Source organism: Sinohyriopsis cumingii, chromosome 9 (genome assembly GCF_028554795.1).
Source record: "Sinohyriopsis cumingii isolate HCF-2022 chromosome 9, ASM2855479v2, whole genome shotgun sequence".
Classification (NCBI taxonomy): domain Eukaryota; kingdom Metazoa; phylum Mollusca; class Bivalvia; order Unionida; family Unionidae; genus Sinohyriopsis; species Sinohyriopsis cumingii.
In genome coordinates this window covers 29,524,262-29,551,841 of record NC_142969.1, presented here as the reverse complement: position 1 = coordinate 29,551,841, position 27,580 = coordinate 29,524,262, and the positions used below count along the sequence as shown (strand labels likewise).

General features: G+C 35.7%; 1 protein-coding gene across 1 annotated transcript; it reads right to left on the bottom strand.

Annotated features, from left to right (window-relative positions):
* Positions 1–813: 813 nt before the first annotated feature.
* Positions 814–26,151, bottom strand: LOC149791468 (uncharacterized). The gene is made up of 6 exons (XM_089970015.1): positions 26,015–26,151; positions 23,084–23,226; positions 17,946–18,696; positions 16,822–16,988; positions 15,216–15,448; positions 814–3,843 (listed from the first exon to the last, which is right to left on the bottom strand). The coding sequence occupies exons 2-6, from the start codon at positions 23,195–23,197 to the stop codon at positions 3,639–3,641; spliced, it is 1,470 nt and encodes a 489-aa protein (XP_089826141.1). The 5' UTR covers positions 23,198–23,226; positions 26,015–26,151; the 3' UTR covers positions 814–3,638.
* Between the last annotated feature and the right edge of the window lie 1,429 nt (positions 26,152–27,580).

Below are 27,580 nucleotides of genomic sequence, written 5' to 3'. Positions count from 1 at the left end.
CCAGTATCTCAGTTAGAAACTAGTCTATTCTGGTTTAAAGAGGTCATAATTAGAGCAGGGAACTAACAAGCGTGTATGTCAATTAGAGCAGGGGACTAATAAGCGTTTAAGTCAAGAGAGGAAAATACTCAACCGGGCAAAACAAAATGACTTCACACAAACAGGTCAAATTAACAGTTTGGGCTAAACATGTTGCCACTGGTGAACATAGGTTATACTCACAAACGTTGCTATTGTAAAGAGAAACATGTGTTCCCTCAAGACACCCGTGCTGCGTGGAAAGCAAACCTTCATGCATACATTGATGTATTATAAGAATATAAAGCAGTGAAGATAGAGACAGACGAGTGTGTATAGGTGCAGGCAGGCTGGCGGGAATGGGCGGGGGTGACCCCAAAACCTTCGCCGAGCATTTTGGCTTGCGAAGGGTAGACTGGAAGTGGGCCTGCACGCCTCAATAATGGATTCACCCAGCATTTTGGCCGGTGGAAGGAAAACATAGAAATGTAAGCAGGGATGCAAAGAATTGGAACACTGAATAATGCTCAATTGTGGCCACGTTTGGTTATTATATATATATTAGTGATTTATGGACGGAACAATTTTGTAAGCTATTTTTAATTTTTCGCTATTTTTAATTTTTCGCTTTCTATCTCTGGGAAATAAGTTATCTGTTCAATTTTTAAAAACTTGTTGGTTTTCAGTCTTTTCTTTTACTTAGTTTGTAATAATTAATTTTCAAAACTATTCTATACTTTACTATATAATAACAAAACATTCATAACGGTTGTACATGCTATAAAACTGAAGACATTGATTGTAGTAATATTTAATAATAATAATAATAATAATCTTTTTCAAAGACTATAAAATATTTGGTCATACATGATCCATTGACCACAATGGCTGTAACATATTTACAGGTTATTTTAAGTATAAAATCACTAACACACTCTTTCCAATACTATCAGGCGCTCTCACGTACGTAAGAAATCGATTATGTAACAATGGTGATCAACAGGTACAGGAAAGAAAATATGCTATACACATGTATACACGTTTGATTATGTCAACAGCATGTGCAGACACATACATGACTTTAAATGCATAATCATACAGACATATAAACTCTAGTAACACTTCATGCGATCTGTTTTTGTGAACGTAAGCAATCCTGATGATATTATAATTGGATCTTTCTTCCCCCATATTGTACAATCTTAGTCTGTCATTGAGACATACACACAAAAAAATCTCGCTCACTTTGAGAAATAAATACATTGATGCACACGCGGATCTGGAAATAATAATAATAATAATAATAATAATAATATTAATATTGTTATTATTATCATCATCGTCGTCATCGTCATCATCGTCATCATCATCATCATTATTTTTATTTTCTTTATTGGAAAAGTACATGTTTAGCATTAATCTCTCATATAGTCCTTATTAAAATGTATACCAATTGCATATGTATACTCATCAGTAAAAATAATAATCTTAAACACTGACGCTGACAAAAATGACGTCAAATAATACAGGATTTATCATTAATTCAAAATGACATGTAAAATAATAGAGGATGGTATCATTCATTCAAATTGTCATGTAAAATAATAGAGGATGGTATCATTCATTCAAATTGACATGTAAAATAATATAGAACGATATCATTAATTCAAAATGACATCTAAAATAATATAGGATATCATTAATTCAAAGTGACACGTAAAATAATAGAGGATGATGTCATTAATTCAAAATTATAAAAGAAGAAGAAATTGTGTCTACAATAAAATCGGAAATACAGGTCTAACGTTCAAATGAATCTTTCATGACTAATGGGTCGCTGGTTCTTTCCGGAGTTTTTCCGGGTTCTTCCTCCACCATTAATACTAGCCGCCATGTATAGCCTATCTTGTGCTGAAAAATGGCGTTAAACACTATAATTACAACAACATCATGACTAATGTGTGGGTCAAAATGAGGCTTAAAAATGTTTATTAAATTCAAATATCCATCAAGAAACAACACATGCTAAAATTGTTATTATATTCTAATTCATGAAATTATTCGAAAGTAAAATTCATTACATACCGCCTTTATTAAAACAGCAACAACACACCTTGCTTGTTATTCATCATTAGATCAAATTCCCAGTTATCATCAAGTATGCCCAACGTGCGCACAATCAGCTGCGTCATGCATTTACAGGTACATAAGAAATCCTTATTGATAATTACTTATTTTGCAAAAGTGAAAACACCTAATTAGAGGGCTGCGGGACTTGGATAGTGTCCATATAACTATTAATTTATATAGACAATGTGAATGTTTGTTACGAAAACATAAAGAAAAGAAAAGAAAATTAATGTCGGTTTCGAATTCGAGTTCGTTCTGACCAATGTGTCGCCGTTAGGTTCATTGCTCAGTTATATCGAATGTCGTTGTTACGTGTAATTACGGGACGGATAAGAGAAACAGCGGTAATGGCGAGGGACGTAGAGATGTAGGCAGCGTAACCTAATTGTTGGCAATTCTGATGGGGTCAGCTTTATCAGAGGTTCTCAAGGTCAAGACATGACATCATTAAACGCTGTCTGTCATTCAGTGAACGCATTAACCATAACCTAAACATTTAGTTCGATGTTACGATGATCTAAGAAGCCCTGTTGACATTCCAAGTAGTGATATACAAGAGTAGGAGGAGAAGGATGGAGAGAGAGTATACAAGAAGAATTTAGAGTAATTAAAATTACCATATGTTATAATACATTCAAAATGTATCGAAGGATTGGTGCAGAAAATGGGGAAAACCATAATGTCTCGCTTATTGTAACAATAACTGCATTTTAAAACCGATTGTATATGGTCATAAAATACTAAAAAATACATAAATAAATATATATTTTTTCAAGCAGTTAAAAAGATTATAAGATTTAGACTATAAACAAACGTCCGATATTGTATGCTCAGGAAAACAAAATAAAATTAAATTACACATAATACAGAAAATAAACATCTGATAGGTCACAACATCATATAATACAATCTGGTAAAATTAAAATTTCTGATAAATCAAGGATCCTGGATTGCATAACGCAGGAGTCATCTTGTGACTTTTGCATTCATCAGACTAGACTTTAAGTGCATAAGATAAATCCAGTTCCAGTTTAAAGACATACAATTTTCTTGTCCCGAACGGCAGTAAATAAATAAATAATGTAACGTTTCTCCAAGTAACTCACACATGCTCTCATTGTTCTCTGGATATGCACGAATATATCAAGATATATTCCTAAAAAGCTAATCAGAAAGGAAGATTATGCAAATCCATTGAAAGAATGAATATGTTGGGATTATCTGATCGAATTTTTATCCGTGTAATGCATCGTACAGACTGTACACGCTATACTGGCTAGTGTAATTTCAGATAGCTAAATTTGTTTGATATGAACTCTTTGGGACGAAATACAGTCAGAACATAAATAACGCATCTGATTAAAGTAACTTTTATATAATTAGTGTTACACTTATGGGGTGTGTATTTTTTTCGATCAAAGTTTTGGTATACACAGGTGCATTATCATAACCACATGTTCATAAGTGATTCCGACGGATGTCTTGGCATTCTACGATACTTTCCCGAATGGATTAGTTATTCCCAGTTTCTTCCGCAACTGCAACACACGATCTTTGATTGGCTTCATAACATTTACCATCCTTGTGTCACGGTAACGCACAAATGTGTTGCATTTATTACGTCCCCCTCTCTGCCACTCACTACGGCAGGTGCGGTAATGGCTAATCGCACCGAGATAACTCGGGCATTTGGATCTGAAAGAACAAGAAATTTTGAATTCTCTAAGGCTTATCTTAAATGTCAAATTTATTTTTTAAACATACTTGCAAGTGCTAATATATTAAAAACACAACTACATAAGTCTAAGCTAAATAATTTTATCGAAAAACAAACTTCAAAATACAGGAGCTAAAAGTCAGAATGTTGTTCTGAGACACCCTGTCCCTACTGAGCTTAGGTTTTTAGTGCTGGACAGGTATACATTATAACCTCGTTTATCCGACCTCTTTAGAAGACATACTGAACGATAAGAGAAATACAAGTTTGGGTAATACAGAAAGCTTGTCAGTAGTTTCTTATGGGTCGGTGGTTCTTTTTGGAGTTTGGAGTTTTTCCGGGTTCTTCCACCACTATTAATACTGGTTGCCATGTATAGCCTATCCTGTGCTGAAAAATGGCATTAAACCCTACAACAACAACAACAAAATCTATAAGCTTTCAGGACATATTCGTGGTTCGGATCAACTAATGATTTGGATAAACGTGTACGTTTCTGCTGTAGCACTGCAAGATACACACAAGAGCATAAGAGGATTATGAAGAAATGTACGCTAGGTTGATAGATATGTATTCTTAAGCAGCATTATAATCGGCAATCATGACAAAATGTATTTGATGTTTGTTTTTGTACAGTTTGTAAGCATAATTCATATTTGTATTACTTTCCACGTGCTAAGATCTGCTTCTGGAGAGTCCCTTTGATGAATGAATAGTATCTCTCTCTCTCTCTCTCTCTCTCTCTCTCTCTCTACCTGATGCATCCATATATTGTAGCAGCATTGGCTATCACGTTTTTGCTATGAGGAAATATTGTTTCTTTGGAATCAGGACAACTCTCAAAGCTTTTGAGTATTATGCCCTTGCTTTTAGATTCTTCTGCACAAACTGCCAGTAATTTATTTACCTAATATATTATATATGCCAATTAATATATTTAATGATAATTTCAAGGACAATAACTGTAATTGGTATTTTATCTCTTTTTGGCGATATTTATAGTTTTTCATGTTATTGATGCTTTCAAGACATGGCATATAAAGATAGAACGAAGCACGCTATGACGTCATTTTTTGTTTATAACGTTAATCTAGAAACGAAAATGGATTTAAGGACGTAAACAATGGTTTGCTTTTTTTTTTCTCCAAATACAATGAAGTTAAACCAGTCATGATTTTTAAATGTTTGTTTTCTTTATTTTAAATACTCTCTTTTTGGGGGAGAGTATTTTATCACGACAATTTTTCCTTAATTTAATTGGTCATTTGACAATGTATGTCTCATTTTCTCTAACCTGAATAGAACACTTTGTTCTCATAAATTATTATTTTTTAAAATATTAAATCAACTTTGATAGCATTGTAAAATAACACATAGTTCTAAAATTAATCTGTCTATCGAAACTGTATCTTCTTTAAAGTCAAAAGAGTTGCTTAAACACAATGATCTTATAATAAGTCATGTCTTAGACATCTCAGGGAATGGAACTTTGGACTTCCCTATTTAATACCCGAGGCAGGTTGTTGCAAGACTAAGTAATTGTCTGTTGACACTGTCATATTGTTTCACTGATGTAGAAAAATACAGTAACTCTAAAGTTTAATCACTTCAACAATTCTGTTTGGATCTTCCTCAAACCTGTCGACTGTCTTTCTCGAGAAAAGAAACCAAAGAATTAATAATTAATTTTAAAAAATGTTCTGAAACAAATGTGTGAGTGGTAGCTTAGACTAAACCTGTAATCAATGAATTTGTCAATCAAAACAATTAATCTCATTTTTGAAAGAACTTGTATGAGCTATTAAAATATAAACCACATTGTAACGTAGTCGAGCTGACCCTTTGAGACCGGGCAGGGTTTTAAAGAAACAATAAACACGTTCGTGGATGACAAATGACAATATATTAAGCACTGGTACTAATGATATGAAAATAACACAGAAAAGCATATAAAATGAATATAAAACATACGAAATATACTTTGACTACTATGTCACATTCAAGTAGTCAAAAAGTTCTAGAAACTCCATGTAAACTTCATGTACACAAATATCTCTAGCAAACGTTCATATAAACAAATACTTGTTGCAAACCCATATAATCAACTACTGGTTGCAAACATTTATGTAGTCAGACACTACTGTCATAATTCACATGTAGTCAAACCACTACTTGTTATTGTTCTTTTACTTGTAGTCAATACACTACTTGTTATTGTCCTTTACTTGTAGTCAAAACACTACTTGTTATTGTGCTTTACTTGTAGTCAAAACACTACTTGATTGGAAAATACACGTTGACACGACCTTCTCTCTGGCACGGTCACTTTCCCCTCCGCACTTGTACCAGTATGCTGGCACTGAATTGGTGGGTTATGCTAGTAATGGTACACCAGACGTCATGGTATTCACAAGCCCATCCGGCTGCTCATAACCGGCGAGCTAACTGTTTGGCTTTAACGAAATTACAATGGCACCTGCCCGACAGCTGAATATGTTTAAGAGCTTCCCTCTATATTGGCTGTCCACTTCAATATCTCTACCCGATATATATATAGTAGTGCGCAATAATACATTATTTCGCACGTGCCGCGCGAGCAATAAAAGCGTCACGCGATACGACGAAAAATTACATTTACAGAAATATTACGGCGCGTGAAACAAGACAACCTGATTTAAATGAAAAGTATGGAAGACTAAATGAGCCATATCGGGCATTTCGTAACACACATTTTGGAATGAACTTTGGATAATATCTATCCCATTTCAAGACCACCTTATGATGACTTGCCCATGTAACTGAAAATGACAATCTCATTTCAGAACTAATTTTGATAATCAAGTGTTCATGCCATTTTATGTGGGACCCATTATCCTCATAATAATTTGTATATGTATTTTGTTTTGTATCTAACTGTAGAAACAACTTAATGAAGACACCACGTGCTCGTAACAGTATAATATATACCTTATCATGGTTAAATCCCACCGCAGAATGAACTATAATAAGGACAACATTTTTTAATAATTTGTATATGTAATAAAATGTTCAGTCATTTTTGGAGAATAATTTATGTGGACACCTTGCTCTCATAATAATTTGTGTATGCATTAAAATGTGTATTCTATTTTAATGATAAATACATACGGACACCCTGTCCTCACATGAAATTGCGACATCTTGTCCTCATAATAACAATAAAGGTCAAGTTTGTTGAAATTTAGGAAGCAAAGTTTACTAAAATTACCATTAATAGTATCTTTTTAAAAACATGTATCTGGTCATTTGGTTTTATAAATGTAATATATTACTTGACCTGGGTGGGGGGGGGACGCAACGGAGTTCCAGTATAGACTAAAAAAGTTAAAGTTACCGTTTACAGCGTGACATAGTTGATATCACACTTTACTTAAAATACGGATCTCAACTGATAATCTTTCTTAATGTTAATTTACTTTCCGAACAACGGTTGTAAACAAAAAATATATAAGTTTATAGACCTCCGAATCTGGGTATTCATTTTGTCCTAACCTTTAATTGCTTTTTTAACACTATGTCAAAAACACCTATCTCTAAATTGTTCATTAAATCAACTTATAATAGGTTCGTGCTACAAACAGATAGTCGTTCTATACAATGTTCTGTCTAATCGCCTTCAATATCTATTTACACTCCTTCCAATTGTAACGTGAAGAGTAAAAGACAACCATAAATAGCCATCATGGATGACAAATTAATTGGAAGAACAGCTTGTCTGAATCGTATCAATGTAATTAATCATTTCAGTTCAATATCATCAACAAAATACTTCTATTTAGATTATGTCAACACTTATTACTTCTTTTCACTACTTTAAATTGCAATTAGTATAGAAAAGGGGGGAAAAACGTGTAGAAAATTGAATCAAACAACAGCTTGTCTTAATTACATTAAGTTATCTGATTATTGACAGCTTAATAGTATGAATTTACTTTCTATTTATGCCAAGTCTACACCCAGATAATCCCTTCACTATTTAAATTGCAATATGTTCAAAAATACACAAGTAGAATTAAACAGCAGATGTCCCAGATTAACTAAAAATCAAAGTTGAAATAGGTCAGACAAAATCATTTCACAACAAAATCGTATCGTAATAGACTATAACGATTTCTCATATATGTTGCTGCAAAAAGTTTTGAATCATTTTTAAAGAAAAAATGGCAAACAAACTTTTCCAAAGAATTTTGGTATGCTGAAACTGATTATTTTGCTTATCACACTCCTCTTCACGGTTTATGATCTCAATCGCCAAAACAAAAATGGCTACCATGTGAAACTTTAAATGCCCTTAACTTTTTAACCTGAACAGATGCATCACACAGTTCATGATCTTTGCATACGATACTATGTTTTGATGCCTACTAACACACTGGACACATCAGAATATGGCGATGTTCAATATATCAGAGTGGAAACTATTATGAAGAACATCGTAGTTGAAAACAGTTTTGGAAACTGCTATTAGCAAATATACATACTACTGATTTTCGATTAATTTAACTAAAATAGATCATATAATTTTTCTCACCTAAGAATTACATGTATTCTTTTCTGCAAAATGTGTTCTTACAAATGCCACTAGTGTCTGCACACTCACAGCTCCAGTGCATGCCAGTTTCCCCTTGCTGCAGATGCAACTGGACGATGCGTGTCCCTTTGTGCATCCACGTAAGTTAATATCCTTGAACCACTCTGTAATTGGATAAATTGTGACGGCTGTCCATTTTTATTTTCCAGCCAATTGTTGCAAGTCACAACAGGACAGGCTGTGGATCTGAGGTCTGCTTCCGTTCCATGCGTTGGTAGTGTGCTCGTCGAACATGAAATTGTAGCGCTAAAGTTGCTAGAGACAATGCTTCTGGCGAGTTGCATTTGCAAAACAGTTCAACGCAACCTGCTACTCGCACACATTACAACTTGCACATATAAACTGCTATTCATCCCTCGCTATTTTATGTGTTAGTTCTATTTTCACATCCTCCATGCAGTCCTCTTGCTGTGTCCAGAAAAATAGCATACATTATAACATCCTGTTGTAGCACGGAAATGAGGAGGTAGGGCTTTAAACGACTTTTCTGTGAAGGAAAACATTTGCCCAATTTCGTGCTCTTGACTATATTTGCGACGGTTGGATGTGCCTTCCTTCGTCCACATCTTTGTGCACTTCATTGTATAAAAGGTTATATTTTCTTGGCTTCTGCGTTTACGTCATACAGCATACAGGAGTGAGAAGGTCAGAGTCTTTAACTACTGTAGGGGCCATCTGAACTTGACTTATGTTGGACCACCATCAGAGAATTGCGTTGTTGCATTGTCCATTTTGTCACTATCAGTGCAGGAAAGAGAGATTGATCAACCGTAAGCACTGTATGATTTTGCTGAAGAAAAGTTACTAAATGTAGAATTCAATGACCAATCGTGTTCAATTTAAAAGTGTCCCATGCAGAGTCTTGAATAAATGGCATGTATACAACTGTCTTTTTCTGGATGGATCTGTGTTTTAATTGAAAGTTGTTCAAGTGGGTTTTAGCTGTTCATGTTGGCGTATAAACCTGTATATTGGAATTGATTATTTCTCGAAGCTCCAAATATGATGAAACATTGGTATATATAACTTTTCCGAAAGGTTAGGAATGTGTTCAATTTACATATATTTTGTTTCCCTCGCACTATTTTAATGTTTCAGGACTGAAATCACCACCATAAAAATGGCCGGCATTGAAAACTTCAAACCCCCGTAGATATTTTCAGTTTAATTGTTCTCCATTACAGTTTCCACCAAGATATCATGAAATGACCGTATTCGGATGTATTCATTGTGTTTGTAGGCATCAAAAACATGGTATTAGATGCAAAGGTCTTAGCCTTATCGCCACCCCACCCCCTACAGATGTCATGAACGTTGGTGGTTTTGCGCGCCGCATATTTTGTTGTTTTATCGATTTTGGTCCAAAAATGTCAAAAGTAGAGTGCGCCAAATAATATATTCGGTCTCAGCATACCCAAATCCTTGAAAAAAGTGGCATGCAACCTTTACCATAAAAAAAATGATATTCCATTCACATTTCCGGACAATTATCCTGGAGCAATAATTAAATTGATAGTTTTTACTTCTCTGCAGTTAAACAATATCTTTCCTGACCAAATAATTAACCCCACAAAAACCCAACCTTGTGAATGCAATGCTGCAGGTTAAACATAATTTCACTTCTACCGCATGAACCTTTATTCATCTTATTTGTGCCTTGGACCAATTTAGTGCGGCAAACGGGAATATAGCTAGAAAAGATCTCGTCTTTCGTATTATAAAAAATGCCTTTTGGAACTAATGGTGTCATGCACGTTGAACATTCTGGATTTCAATGAAAAATTCCTAATCAGCCGTATTTAAAAAATATGAAACTGGTAAAAAAATAAAACATGTATTACTGACTTTATCGTTCAAAGAATCAGACCCTACTATGGACAAGTAAACTATATACCGCACAATGAGCTCTTATAATATTGGTTGTACTGACACTAAATTTGACCAATAAAATATGTATACCACTTTAGAGAGAACTTTGTAAGGGCACCCTCTTCTTACACAAGCTTATTTATCAAAAATGCTTGTCCAATTTTAGAGAGAACATTATACTAAAACTATGTATTCTCAAAACCTTTGAAGACACCACAAAATTTGTACATCAAAATGTTTTATATATTAAAATGTTTATCTTATTAAAGGGCGAAATTTCCACGGAAATCTGTCATCACAGGAATTTGTAGATTGCAATCCTTATCAAATATCAGAAAGAACATTACAAGTACGTATTGTCTTAAATAAAACATTAAATAAGTACAATAATAGTTATTCCATTTTAGAGGAAGCTGTATGTTTCATTGAAAATTTATGTGAGGATATATTATTCTTATAATTTTCACTAATTTGTAATAATTCCTTAAGAATCTGTCAAAGTGATGTAGCTATAGGTGTTTCATGCATGTTCATCCCGAGATCTATTCAAGGTACAAGTTTGAATTTACCAACGACAATGCAGAAACTTCATCTGCATCTTACAAAAATTGTTCCAAGGATATTTTTTAACACTTCTTTGTCCTCACAAGTTTGGGGAAATTATGTCCTCGTATGTTTTATAGCGTCTGTCTCTTAAACTGCCTTTTTCAAGTCTTAATTTTCACCGTTCTGATTGGGAAGAATGATATGACGAATGGGATATGGCCCACACCTTTGATTAGGAAGAATTAATATAACGAAAAGGATATGGACCCACACCGGTGATAAGCAGGAACGATATGACGAAGATGATATGGCCCCACAACGGTGATAGGAAAAATGATATGAGTAATAGTATATGCCCCATACCAGTGATTAGGAGAAATTATGTGACAAATAGATTATGGCCCCACATCAGTTATTAGGAAGAATGATATGACAAATAGGATATGGCCACACTCCAATGATCAGGAAGAATGATATGACGAATACGATATGGCCCACGCGTTTGATTAGGAAGAATTAATATAACGAAAAGGATATGGACCCACAACCGTGACAGGAATAATGATATGAGGAATAGTATATGCCCCATACCAGTGATTAGGAGAAATTATGTGACGAATAGGATATGGCCCCCACACATCTGATTAGGAAGAATGATATGACGAATAGGATATGGCCCACACCTTTGATTAGGAAGAATGATATGACGAATAGGATATGGCCACACTCCAATGATCAGAAAGAATGATATGACGAATAGGATATGGCCACACTCCAATGATCAGAAAGAATGATATGACGATTAGGATATGGCCACACTCCAATGATCAGAAAGAATGATATGACGAATAGGATATGGCCACACTCCAATGATCAGAAAGAATGATATGACGAATAGGATATGGCCACACTCCAATGATCAGAAAGAATGATATGACGAATAGGATATGGCCACACTCCAATGATCAGAAAGAATGATATGACGAATAGGATATGGCCACACTCCAATGATCAGAAAGAATGATATGACGATTAGGATATGGCCCACACCTTTGATTAGGAAGAATGATATGACGAATAGATTTTGGCCGTACACTGGTGATTAGGAGAAATGATATGACGAATAGAATATGGACATACACTAGTGTTTACAAGGAATAATATAACAAATAGAATATGGTCCCACACAGCTGATTAGGAAGAATTAGTATGACGAATAGGATATGGTCCCACACAGTTGATTAGGAAGAATTAGTATGACGAATAGGATATGGTCCCACACAGTTGATTAGGAAGAATTAGTATGACGAATAGGATATGGTCCCACACAGTTGATTAGGAAGAATTAGTATGACGAATAGGATATGATCCCACACAGTTGATTAGGAAGAATTAGTATGACGAATAGGATATGGTCCCACACAGTTGATTAGGAAGAATTAGTATGACGAATAGGATATGGTCCCACACAGTTGATTAAGAAGAATTAGTATGAAGAATAAGATATGGTCCCACAGTTGATTAGGAAGAATTAGTATGACGAATAGGATATGGCCCCACACCGGGGATTAGGAGGAATGATATGACGAATAGGATATGGCCCCACACCGGCCATGTTCAGTGGGCCATTTGTAATACCTTTGGACCGATGGCGGGGGATGTGCATTTGTAAAAACTTATTTAAAAAGCAATGGTTAAGAATAAATACACTAGTGAACTATATTTATTATTAATTCTGATGCTTTGTACATTTTAATTTATTTAAATGTAATAAAATAAAAATTGTCTAAGAGTGATGTTTTGTTTCTAGTTTTTATTGCAGACTCCTAAACTTGAGCATTTACCTCTGAAATATTCAGGACTGAGATATATTAAACCAACCAAGATTAATATTAAAAAAATACCACAATAAAAGTTCGGAAACAAATTTTAACGGGCTGGTGAATAAAATATGAATATTTAATCCTATCGATATAGATCTTTGTAATTCATTTAATAGCCACAATTATCCTGTGAAAACAGACCAATGCCGCATTTAGCACTATTAATTTCTACTCCCACTACAATGATAAAGTTTACGTATATTACAAGGATCGTGTCTCTGTGGTCTGTATTGAAAGAATTATTTAGGCATTGGTTATCATTACATGAACTGGACATGCAGCATCGAACGCAACAAGCATGGAGCAGCTCTTTCTAAGAAAGCATTCTGCTTGACGTCTTCAGCTAAACAAACTGTCAAAGACTGCATTCGGAAAAGACATCGACTAGACATATACAAACAAAAAGATGAAGGCACCATGAAATGCGAATTTTATTGACAACCCGTGATATTGCTTAACAATGAGGACATTCGCTATAAGAGGTGCAAATTACGTCGTGTCCAGTGGTAGAAGGTTGTGAAGTTCTTTATGAGCGATTTGTATTGACTGAATTATGTGCAGGATGACAATAAATACGTATAGAGAATTTGTGATGCAACATTAAATGCATTCTAAACGCAATATTTTTACGAAAATTCGCAAATTGCGCAATGCAAATGGTAGCACTAACCACTCTTACGCAATCAATGCAATCTAATTTAATGTGAATGGTCATATTAAACTGCAATATAAATATATCCCAACTTTTACTTCTGTATTATATGAATATGAACTGCAAGATAAATGTATCCATAACTATTGCTTCTGTATTATCTGAATATGAACTGCAAGATAAATGTATCCATAACTCTGGTTTTTGATCTGCATTTTTTTCCCTAAAACTTGTTCACAGTTTATATATCTGTTAGGACAGTCATGTCCCCGCAATTTACTGTCTCCATAACGTTTGCATGCATCCTTCTGTGTCTTAATAGCACCTGTACATTCTTTTAATTTGATTATCCGTATTGACTATCAGGCCTGACATGTCCTCACAAGTTTATGACTGTATTGACTATCAGGCCTGACATGTCCTCACTAGATGTATGGCTGTCCTTATGGACTGTCAGAACCAACATGTCCTCACAAACGATATCACTACTTTTTGGCTTTCAGGACCGACATGTCCTCACAAATTGTATGATCGCTTCAAAACTCTTGTTATACTTTACTTCACGGTCAGAGACTCTCATGTAGAAGGATTTTCTAACGCAGTTAATGTTGTTGCTGTTGCTACACAAATCTGCTCAAAGCTTGTCAAAACTTCCATTACAGTTCAAGGTTTAAATTTAACACTCGCATCCCTGTAATCGCAAAATGCGTGTTAAGTTTTGCGAAATGCAGAATTGAAGTTGTTTCATATTTTTGGCAATATATACAATTTCCTACAGCAGATAAATAAGACTAACTTAACTCGCTCTTGTCGACGTCATTGATTGTTTGAGAAGACTGAACTCTATATATTATAGTTACGTTCAGTATAGACCCGATTTTTTAACAAAATTCACTGTTTAAGCGCATGTGCAGTATCAAAGCAGACACGGGTTAACAGCTGATGACACAATGTTCAAAGGGTTTTCATAGCACACTACGGTGAACAGTTTTCCCCTTTATTTTGATTAAAACTGGGGGCCTGTGATTCATCCATCCTTTTTTCACACAAGAAAATGGTCACCCCTAGGCCACTTAAGATGTTTTCTAAACTACTTGTAGAATGTTGTCTTATAATTAACTCCAAAGCTTACAGGACGTGGAAATAAGAAAGACGGTACGAATTTCACTAACCATGCGTTTATGTCAGGGACCTGTCTTCAAGCATATCGTAATATGGAGTACAAGAAATAGACGTCAATTTAATGAGCATGCGTGACGTTGTACATTTCATCCTAATGTTATGTGTATTACGATGTCAAAAGAGAGAAGTTTCTTTTTTTTTTACATTTATGGCCCAATGATTTATTATGGCCTATGTGTGACTAGCGTTAACCCTCACAATGCAGCTTATGTCCTCGCAACGCAAGTCGTAGATTCATGAACTGTCATCACGACACGGGTTTTAATGATCTCTCGGACGATCAATGAAAAATATTGAGATAAAAAAATTGTCGTGAACATAAACTTGATTATTCGGTCGCACTTTCCGCACTATTCCGTTTCATTTTCCAGCTCCTAAAAGACACGATTTCTGTTTGAGAAAAATACGACGGCATTCAATACAATTTTAAATTGTCGGGCACACTGAGCATAATTGTTCTCAGATTAAAGTTTACCGTATACACTAAGTGTTATGGAAAACGTGTCTTACGGAGAGCTAATGATTTTATTTCAATAATTTAGCAGAATTAAATTAAAATTCCAATTAATTCATTAATTTAAAACTCACGCTTTATAGTTCCTGGACCGATCAGCAATATAATGGTGAGTAGAAACGCCCCCTGGTTTGATTCTACTGGGCATAAAGATATTTTTAATTCTGTCCATCATAGGTTTTGTCCGGTTTGTGTACTGCGTGACAATGAAATCAGCACTGGCATTAGTCATACCCCAGGAAGTGACGAAAATGTGGACGTCAAAACTGAATCCTGCCGCCCTAGGATCCTTACTAAACAGACGTGCCTATTGAGAAAAAAAAATTAAACTTGAGTCAACACTCTTAGCCCTTATATGATTGTCTGATCACAACAACATGCATCGTTCTCATCATTATCGATACCACCACACCACTCCCATACCCATCTTCATTGTTATCGTCATTATCATCAATGTGCGAGTGAGTACAAAATCGCTATTGACTAAAGGTTTTAAAACCATTATTGTATCTTACCATTGAAAATAGCTGATGCTCGCGACAAAATAATGATTCAGTAGCCAACGAATAAAAACGACAAAATTAAGTGGTAAACAACAGGTACCCGTTTCCGTCGAATGTAAAGGGAAAACAACCTAACACTCACCCCTGATCCGGGCCTACGCAAGTTTGCTCTTGACGAAACGGCACACAAACACACCGGAAAAAAATACGGCAAACGCTGCAAAATCCCCCACACCTGGGCCCGCATTTCACCGGGGTATTTCCATCGGGCCTGCCCCTGATAGCAAGAAGGTGAATGTGTTGTCGAAGTTTCCTCATTTATGGAGAGAAACTAGTGATTGTGTGGTGAATTACTACTCGTAAATTATCGTCGCCCACTTGTTAGCCAAATTTAAATATATTGCAGACCGCTAACGAATACTCAGAAGATAAATACCAACCTGCGACTTTCACGTTCGTCCTAGTCTATATCGATTTTGAATGTGGCACTAGTGTATCTTCCCCAGTCGGTTGTCGTACCGTATCGATCGAATGGGATATAGACGTTCCCTTCTCGGTCGAATGTAAAGGGAAAACAACCTAACACTCACCCCTGATCCGGGCCTACGCAAGTTTGCTCTTGACGAAACGGCACACAAACACACCGGAAAAAAATACGGCAAACGCTGCAAAATCCCCCACACCTGGGCCCGCATTTCACCGGGGTATTTCCATCGGGCCTGCCCCTGATAGCAAGAAGGTGAATGTGTTGTCGAAGTTTCCTCATTTATGGAGAGAAACTAGTGATTGTGTGGTGAATTACTACTCGTAAATTATCGTCGCCCACTTGTTAGCCAAATTTAAATATATTGCAGACCGCTAACGAATACTCAGAAGATAAATACCAACCTGCGACTTTCACGTTCGTCCTAGTCTATATCGATTTTGAATGTGGCACTAGTGTATCTTCCCCAGTCGGTTGTCGTACCGTATCGATCGAATGGGATATAGACGTTCCCTTCTCGGTCTTATATGTGAATCGCTGTGTATGTCTGAGACTATACAAACGTGAGGTTGGATTAAAAAGTGTTATACCATTCATGTGTCATGCTCGTGTATGCGTCAAAATCACAATTCATGTTGTAAAGAAATAGTTATAGCTAGACCACTTAATCATTTCATCCTAAATAATACTCACTAAAAGATCTGGAATGGATGGGTCATTTGCTGGTAAAATGAATTCGTCTAAATCTAGTATGCCCATGTATTTGTACCCTCTAAGCCTCTCCAGACAGTCGAAAACGGGTACCTGTTCATCGTTCCAAGCCTGCATGCTTTTCTGGCCAACCGACCGTCTGTATTTATCTGGAAGTATTGCAATTGCTGATTATCCGTACACTAATTCAACATTTTGCCAGATGAGTAAAAATACAGAAGTTTTCATGATTAACAAGGTTTACTTTCTTTAAAGGTCATTCCAACATAGCATATATATCGAAGAAAGTAGTACGTGTGACACATTTGGGCGTGAACTGCGGGACTTCAATATAATCTGGTATACACATCTGGGCATATATTTATATTAATAATATACGTTTTATGTTATATGAGCTTGTGTTAATGTAGATCATGTAAATGAAATAAAGTAGATAAGATAGGTGTCCATGAAAAGATGATTGCTCAGGCGTTTCAGAAATCTTAAGGGAAGCAAATATGAAGGCAATAGTGTGTGTGTGTGTGTGTGTGTGTGTGTGTGTGTGTGTGTGTTGAATATTGAAAGATCTTATCTTCTTCACTAAAACCTATAGCTCCGTGAGCATATGTTCTTTCTTCTCTTAGAATGTCAGGAATGCCTTTTCCGAGGCATCAATCAACACCTTTATCTATCACATTTACCCCTGGGTCTGTGAGAAACAAATTTTATTATTTTGTATTTAAAAAATTATAAAGAGAAATTTCCTTTTCTGAAACTAGGAACAGTAGACCTACGAAAAGTGCATTTTTCCATTAACGCCTGCAATACTAAAATGAGAAAGTATGTATTTTCATTTTGCTTCGTACATAGTGGGTATTATGCACTTATCCAGACAATGCAAACTAATTTGCTCTGGTTATGAAAAGGGTAACTGGTATTTAAGTAAACCTAACAACTTGGCTATCACTGGGTTTTTAGATGGCTAACAAACTGATTAACAGTATGTTGCTGGGTTGGGAATCTGAGTGTAATGGAGAAATACATGAAAGACCAAGCTGGAGAGAGACGAAGATAAAAAAAAAAGTAGGAGATGAGGAATTTAAAAATAAACGGTAATATTAGATTACCTTTCATGGGAATAAGGAATGGAAGTACTTCCGCCATGCCTATCTCTTCGTAATAACGTAGGACTTGTCTGGCTTCTTTATTGAGGTCACTGTTTGCGTATGTCAAAACTTTATCGACTCCAAGCGACTTTTGAACTTCAAACCATTCTAGAATGCTCTCTGGTGATACAGATCCATATACAATTTTGTTACAAATGGCAAGTTTTTCCCTCCGATGACGGTAGGCAAATATGGGCTCTACGTAAATGTTTGTATCATTAGAACAACTATGTGTAATTGGTGTGACAGTAATTCCCAAAAGAATGTCATTCCATTTCCAGCCAGGGTTTGAACATACAAACTGTTTCGCCACCAGGTTTGTTTTCCCTAGTTGTAACCAGTGATGTTTTCGTATTCCAGAAACAGACATAAATCCATACTTTTGGTACCAAAGACAGCATGTGAATTTGATGTTAGTGTAACGGGTGTGTTCCCATCCCGTGAGAACCACATTGTCCCAGGTTGAATTCATTGTCGAGTTTCCATTAATAGCAGAATAGATGAAAATTTCCAGATCTTCGACTTGAGTATAATATCTGATATCTTTTTTTGATTTGGGGTGGGTATCGGTCTCTTTCACAGAAATAGGGTCTGACAGATTTTTCGTTATATTGCTCTGTTCCGGTTTTCTGTATGTAACGTTGGTTTCTGTTACACCTTTCAGCAATCTATTAACAACATGAGGGATAAAAACGTCACTGGACAGATTGCTCTGCAAAGGAAAAATAAATTGCAATTAAAATGTGCTCAGTTTCGAGTTTGAATCAGTACCTTTTCTTCAGAATAATATTGAGGAATTGTTTTAAACTTTTTTATATCAAATATTTCAACGATTTCAGATTACGTTTACAAGAAGACCTCGGTACTGCTTACTTTTCTCCACAAGTGTTCTTGCAAAGTATAAATGTTTTCCATGAATAGATTCTAACTATTGAATTTTTATGGCAAAGTTTCATCGATTCTTTGCCATATCTCAGTAACAACTTTGACGAGACGAAGGAAAAAAGATTTATTAAAGCAAATAATTGGGGGCAACGTTTTCGAGTTGGTATTTCACTTCTGGGTTAGTTATACTCATAGCTCGGAAGACACAGCCTAAAACGTAGATGAAAATAAGTTCCTCTGACTTGTCATTACGAAAAGATGACGTCAGGAAATCTCAAACGATACAATTTGTTCCACCGCAGAAATAACAACACTACTATTCTGCACAAGTACATGTTAGTACACGTGAAACATATTACATAATCTGCACGATGATGTGCCAAATTTATAATTTCTTTCCAAAATGAAATCGTCGTTTCATTACGTGGTTTATGTATTTGCTTTTTTCTTAAACATTAAATAAGACAACATGAATTCGAATGGTTACCTCTCTTCGTCTTTATCTGCAAGATTTTATGTATTGACAAGTAAAACTGATATATTTTCCTGTTGGTAATTATGCAAGGATTATAGCTTCGAAAAAGGCAGGTGTGTCCGTAAATTACAGTAATCACTAATCCTCCTGATTGTGTGTACGCCACTACCAATTTTAGAAACGCGAAGAATCAGTCATATACAAAATACACCACAATTACTTATTTCAATCAGCTATTTATAATTTATAATTGGATTGTTGTCATGGGGTCTCAGACACGTTCACCGTCTGTGCGTTTCAAACCAAGCGAGAGTTTCTTTACTAATACGACACCGTATTTACGTGGATGATACTATTTTTAGACAAGAGATGTAGTGTAGTTAGCCATCTTCGATAAGCTCTGAATAACAAAATTCCTTTAATCTCCGTAATTTGTGGAGATAACATGTATGAACGAATTACACCTTTCTATTTTGCTCAAACTATTATAGAAATATTAAAAGTAAACATTTTTGTAAATAGTGATTGCAGACGACAATTTCTTCTGAAAATGGACCGTTCTATAAACCAAAAAAGGACAGTGAGCAATCTGTCCGATTGTTTACAATGAGAGCTCCGTTTGGTTTCGAAAGCGAGCAAGATAATGATTGGGACCACCTGGCGACAATCGAGTTAGAAATGAAAATGATAAATGAAATGGCTATGTTTTGTGCATTTTTTATGTCCTTGATGCCTTTTGTTTTTAAAGTTGGTAGAGAGGTACAAGCAAACGGGGGGGGGGGGATAAGCGAGTGGTACTGTCGCATACGGGAAATGTGGGTCTGCTATTAGAGATTGAAGGTATAACACAAACTATTAATTTAATTTGTTTTATATTATCGTAAACTTTGTCGAATAATTTTATCTCTTGAAAATATAGAAACCTTTCACACATCTTAATTCCCGATTATCCTTGGAATAATTATTGGCCAGTTACTGTTATTTACGTATATTTTATGTATGTAATCGCATCATCCAGTTCGTCTAAACCTCTGATCGACCTCGGGTGGTGTATATGTTCTTTTCTCCTAGCATATATTCACGCAGTTGTGTCTCTTTATAGTTTTCGTTATTTTATAATCCTGACGATCCTCCGAGTAAGTGCAGTATTTATGGGTATGCTTTGATCTATACGATCATATACAGATTGACCCGACTAGAATATTTGTATTGACATAATTAAAGGAACTACGAACTCTAGTTTTCTTATGTACCTTGAATGAATATGCTACATGAATGAAACTATATACAAAGATATTACATGATACCGATGAGCAATTTTAAATATGTGACCGATTAATTAGTTTTTCCGTCGATATTCTGGGCTAAGAGACGAAACACGACCACTGACGTCATTAAGTTTGATTCGGTTAATCGCCGTTACGTTGTTCTGCCGATACGCTGTTTCAATTAAGTGCATCTTAGAAGTGGCGAAAATGGATCATACAGAATAAGGATGTCAACCCTTGGAATAAATATTGAAACTGAACTGAGAAATCGCAGATGCATCAAAAACTAGCTTATAAGGCAGTCAAACATGTACAGCGCACTCCTGAAACTTGCTGCTTTTCACTACCGTAATTTATCTTTAGCAAAGTCGTAAAATCAGAATTGAATAAAAGAACCTCCATTAAACTGATAAGACGTTTTTGTCCTGGTCCTGTACATTGGGAAAATCGTCGATGCCGGAAAAGAAAGATTATCTTGTTCTTCTTTATTTTAACGTAACGTTGAACACACTATTGACGTTATGATGCCGAAGAATTGGGAACTAAGTACTTTCCCAAGACAAAGCAAGGCAGCAAACCCATCCTGAGTCGGCTGGATATTGAACATGGCACATTTTGATCACGAGTCCGAGGCACTACAACTGGGCTACTGCAGTTTCCAAAGAAATGTGGGAAATGATCCTTTCAAAATACTTATATTTAATTAGCGTAGCTATTTTATTTTAAAAACAGTAACATGACCTGTTTTCATCTATTTTTGCAACGAGCAACGGTTTTTATCCGCTGAGCCGAGACAGAGTAACTTACCCATGGTTGCATAAAACAGCCCGTAGACAAAGGAATGCGAACTCACGACACGGACTCTCTACTGACTCGGCTATCCCGTTATTCTAATCAATTTATGCATAATTAGCCAGCGAAATGAAGGTGAAATCTGTGTTGACGTCAAACTGTGCAAATTAAAACATGGCACTGCGAAGAATAAATGACTAAGTAAAAAGATTCTTTACAAAAATATTATGCATGAGTTCTACGCAGAGGAAATATGCACGGCTTAGATAAAATTACTATTGCTTAATTCTGTTATAAATGTGTCATGCAAATTACATCTGTTCTCTTTTCCATCAAACGTACTGCATCGTCACAAAGATCCTAACTCGAAACAGTAATCTATACGCATCTGAATGGACGTCAATCAATCCAACGGCAACTTTATATATATATATATATATATATATATATATATATATATATATATATATATATATATATATATATATATATATATATATATATATATATATATATATATATATATATATATAGTAATCATGTGACGTGCATAGGTTATGTTAGATATATCTCATGACAATCCAACACATAGGTGAAATAAGATTATTAATCTGTTGGGATTAAAGGCTGGCTAATTTGGACCAGACCTAAGATTAGATCATTTACATTTGAAAATCTGATTTGTAATTCATGTTTACCCTCATTTAATCCCACTGTCACTAAAAATTTGTCCTGTTATTTCAAATTAAATTGCTGAGTGACGTCGACTTTTATATTAACGTTATTTTATGACATGCCGGTTAAGGTTACAGCTTAATTTCGAGTCTGCTATACGTCCTCCAACCCATGGTGGAGGAATCATTGTTATAGATTAATTTCAGGTTTAGTCTACATCCTCGAACCCAAAGTGGAGGAGCCTGGGAGCGAGAAATTATTCCAATGCTAGCCTGACGTAGAGAACTGAATATTCAACTAATATTCTGATCTTTATTAAAACAAATACTTTATATATCATAATCATACATTCTTTTGTGAGAAAAGGACATCTTTAGAAGGTATTATTTTAACATCGACTACATACAAAATCTATATCGATATTAGGGCGCAACTAGCTTTGTCTTTTTTGTAAGACAAATCTTACCATTGATTTCAATATTTGCAGAATGCTTGATGTATAATAGGGGGTGAAAAAGTAATCTTTTGTTTTAAATTGTACTTCTTACCTGCTTACGCGATAACAAGGAAAAAAAATTTATGGCAGATATGTGCGAGCGTACGCAATGAAATTGAAAAGTATATGATTAAAATTTTAAAACAAAACTAGAGTATGTGGGAATAATGTAGACAGTGTGGTCTAATTTTCTGAATAAAACCAACCTAAAATAAATAACACAAAACAATTTATATTACTCTTTTCTGACACAATTAAACGCACAAAATGCGACTGGATTATCGTAATTATTACAAATGGAACCCTAAGGCGTAATCACGAAACCTCAAAAACAGATCTGTCAAGTTACAAATCTGTTTGTTCATACTTATAAGGCTTTACCTGTAAGTCTCAGTCTCGACGTACAAAATCTACTCTCTCTCTCTCTCTCTCTCTCTCTCTCTCTCTCTCTCACACACACACACACACACACACACACACACACACATATGATCGTACACTCATATACCCGTTGGGTCCATTTGTGCTTAGCTATAAATCCAGAATATAGCACAAGAGCAGCTGAAAATCCGGTGAGTAGAAGCAAAGTCTTTCGCAATGTAGATAACTTCATCGGCTTCATTCTTCTGCACTTTGCTTATGACATGCAATCTGTGTTGGATGAATGAAAAGAAAATTAGATTATTTGAATATCGATGTCAAGACAGGTTCCAAGCAACAAAGTTAAGTATATGTTTGCAGAAACTAGATATACGGAATATTATATAACGGTTGACAGATACTAGCAGATAGGGTATTGGTTGGGTATGGAAGTTGGTTGACAGATACTGACAGATGGGGATTGGCTGGGTATGGAAGTTGGTTGACTGATACAAGCAGATTGGGGATTGTCTGGGTATGGAAGTTGGTTGACAGATAGTGACAGATGGGGATTGGCTGGGTATGGAAGTTGGTTAACAGATACGAGCAGATGGGGAATTGGTTGGGTATGGAAGTTGGTTTTCCGGTCAAACTTTGTTCACTTTTCACAACAATTTCAATTTTAAGCATAAGCAACACTCCCCCACCCTTCTCGAAATTGAAAGGCAGACAGCTGAAATGGAATTTAAATTGAAGAGCACACAGGTGATGATAGACATGTTTAGAATAATGGACAGAGAAACAGATAAACCGTGATACAGTTACATTTTTTAAAACAGAGACATATATCTTTCCCTCCCCAGCTTTACGTCGCTTTCTTTTTTCAGTGTTTTGTAAGTCATGCATATCTTAGTAGATTTTGTTTTCTCATGTCCGGTCGTATTTAGTCAGTTTTCTGTAAACTATGGTGGTTAACTACGTCATAAGTCAGTCTGTGTTTCAAAGCGTTCGATTTAAATAAGCAAAAATATTCTCACTTCCATACATGCACGCATATCGATTAATTCATACTTGTGGCCATGATAAACTAGAGGTAACACAGTCGCTTCAGTTTTAATTGGTATTAGGTTCGATTCCTGGCTACAACACGTAAAAGTACAAGTGTAAGTTATCACCCATCCGAGATCGATGGATCGATGGTTTCGTCCGGGATCTGCGTTTATTTATTTTTTATCCAAAGGCAAGGGTATGCCCACTCTTCAGCGTAATGGTTACGCAGTCATTTCGTACATCACTGGTACCGGCTTAAATTCTGGCTTCAACATGTACAAAGTATCCCCAGATGGCCGAGTGGTCTATGCGCTCGCATTTATAAATCATTAATATCTTATCACTGTCAGCGTGGGGGCCCCGAGTGGCCGAGTGGTCTAAAGCGCTCTCCGTTATGGATCACTGCCATCTGACCTCTGTCTGCGTGGGTTCGAGTCTCGGATTCGGCTAATGTGGGTATGTGAGAAAGCTTGCCAGTAGCTTCTCGAGGGTCGGTGGTTCTTTCCGGGGATTTCCCGGGTTCTTCCTCCACCATTAATACTGGCCACCATGTATAGCCTATCTTGTGCTGAAAAATGGCGTTAAACCCTACAACAACAACAACAACACTGTCAGCGTATGTTCTAGTCTCGGCTCGTCCAACGTGGCTATAGTGAAAAAGCTTGCCAATAGCTTCTCTATGGATTGGTGGTTCTTTCTGGAGTCTTATATTTTCATTAGATGTCAAAGTAGTGTTATTTTGTTTACTAAGAATTTGATATTTTCTAGAAATTAGTTTCACCTGACTGTTAGTTGTAAACACCGAACTTTGTATCTTTTGGTGACATAGTTCATTACTTTGATTAAGAATCAAGTAAACAACTTCTTTTCTTTAATCCATTCTTAATGTGTGAATGATAATAGTGAAATCGAGGCTAACTGGGACTACTTGCCTTTAGACGTAAATAAAAAAAATTTATTCAAATTATTTGGATTAATAAAGATTAATTCTTTTTCATGAAAATATTGGAGTACTCATACAAAATTCTTGGACAAAGACATTTCTGTACATTTTATTCGGAAATTCAAACACTGGAATAGTATTGTCTATGTAATAACAAAGAACTGTAGACGCTACAGCACAATACTGACTACAGTTAACGTCATCGCCTTCCATTTTGGATTTTTCGTAAGGACTAAAACTTAAATTCATTAGAACATTTCATTACTAGGACTTTTATAATTTAAATCGCGGATTATTCTTGGATTATTTTTGGATCTGATTTTTAAGACCGTAAGTTCTTACATTTTTTTCTTCTCAATTTTACAGTGTTTGTCTAGGGATATAAATTATTTTGCTATATTTTTCAAAGCTTGTTGTTTTCACTCTTTCCTTTGTTAGTGTTTATTAGAGCCTAAACACGTAACATAGGAGTTGGGTATGACCCGTATACAAGAACATATACGGGCAACTATTAACTTTTCGTAACTGTCATGCCTGATGCTAAGATCTACATGGATTAACCCTGTACTGGTGAAATTAACCATAATTACCTCAACTGCGCGAATAAACGGTCTAAAACAAATGAACCTGTCATCGTGAAACATGGTTCCATGGAATGACACTGCTCGCCTACAAACCACGTACCCGTCATACCGAGAAATCAGTAACTATTTACACGAAATTTTAATATTGTTGGAACTGCTACAGCAGCCACTGTCAAAAAAAAGGTAGCACCCATGTGAGGCCTTCCACCTGCGAATAATCCTCATGTGTAAAATTCCCCCTCCACACTCATAATTGTTCTGTATTTTATTAGTGTCCTACTTTCCCTTGGTATCTGCAAAGCAGTGTCCCTTGACATTATGACTAAAACATATCCTACACGCCATGTATGTACGTTCTTATTTCAGAGCATTTTGGCTCTCGGTGCTTGAATTGAGTAGGTGTACGTTTGACTCGCACTCTGGTAGTACATTGTGTGATTAAATATTTTCAGCCTTCATTAGAAACACATGATAAAGCAATAAAATATCAATATATTCTTACCTGATCAAGAACCCCGTACATCGTAACGAAAGTGTACAGCAAGCATTACAACACCACCCGTAATACGTATATATGGATTCAAATTGAAAGGTGGGGTTGCATTCGAGTCACATACCATTCACAAATGGGGTGTTTTTTTCCAGTTCACGGCACATATAACAAAGGGCATTACAGTCTTCGGTTGGTTTAGGGAAGCTTTAGTTACTACCTGTGATGAGTCACCATTATTACCCCACCAAATACACCGTAGGGTAAATTATTTACTTAGTAAGAACGATCTGTTATTTACAACTGTTGATAGGCTGTTTCTTCCTTAATATCGGTAATGTGTGCGGTGTAGTTTATTTTATTATAACTGCATCATAAAACTTGCATTATGTGTAACATTGGATCACACTGTTTAGGTCCAACAAACCTGGGTGCATAATACGACATGTAAACAAATACGCTTCAAAAAACTGTTGTACATATATACAAGAGAAATGATTGTTTAGTAAACAAACTAAATTTCATCTTAATACACTACGCATATTATAAAATGTTGTGGAACAAGGCTGCCTAAAAATTCGTCTTGCATGCAATTGTTTTATATTTTGTCATCAGATTATTAGACCACACAGCGTTTTTCATCGCCTCTTTACTTAATGTACTTCCGTTTTGAGAAAATTAATCTAAAAGACGAATCATAATCTACGCTCGCACATAACATCTACCAATCTATTAGCAGGTGAGAGGTAAAACTGTAATAACAATACAATTTTTTTTTGTAACTTTCTCAGTTTATATCATATATGAAGCAGGTCATATTCTGCAAATGTCGTCAGATATGGGTTATAAACGGGGACTTAATGTTCCTGTTACCGATACAGATCATCAAAACGTGGAAGATGAAATAATCGATTCATATGTTATCCATTTTTTTTACTTCAATACAACCCTGGTACATCATGTTTTCATTTAAAAAAATATTACGGCATATTTGTCACTATTTGGCCAGCTATGTCAGACTATCATTCGAATATATTCTTTTCACGCTGAGTCAGTGATTTTGTGATTTGTGATTTTGATTTTTAACGTAGCTTTTAACAATTTTTCAGTCATATCGCTACGATGTCTGCAATGTGGCAGTTTATAGTGATGTCTAGCACTGGGGCATCATGCCGCAGACATGTAACATGATGTCCCACCCAGTCATATTATCCTGACACCAGGCCGACCAGTCCTAGCACTAACCTCTTAATGCTGAACGCCAAGCGAGGCAGCTGTTAGTACCATTTTTGTAAGTCTATGGTATGACTCGCCCGGGGATCAAACCCACGACATCCCGCATCTGAGGCTGACGCTCTAACCACTAGGCCGCCGAGCGGTCTTTTTCACGCTGAAATGATGTTGCTACCATGATTTCTTCCCGTTTGCTCCACGATGATGGATATGCAGTTTTGGCTCGATGATATGGAATTAGAGGCTTTTATGGAAAGAACACATGTTCTGAGACATCTCTGACGATGTTGACGATAAGGTGTTACACACACACACATATATATATATATATATATATATATATAT

Bases quoted from the DNA above. Each gene is read 5' to 3' on its own strand.
- LOC149791468 (XM_089970015.1), bottom strand. From the start codon at position 23,197: ATGAAGCCGATGAAGTTATCTACATTGCGAAAGACTTTGCTTCTACTC. The intron at 15,449-16,821 runs GTGAGTATTATT...TTTTCTCAATAG, and splicing joins CATCCATTCCAGATCTTTTA to GCACGTCTGTTTAGTAAGGA. The intron at 3,844-15,215 runs GTGAGTTTTAAA...TTGTTCTTTCAG, and splicing joins CGGTCCAGGAACTATAAAGC to ATCCAAATGCCCGAGTTATC.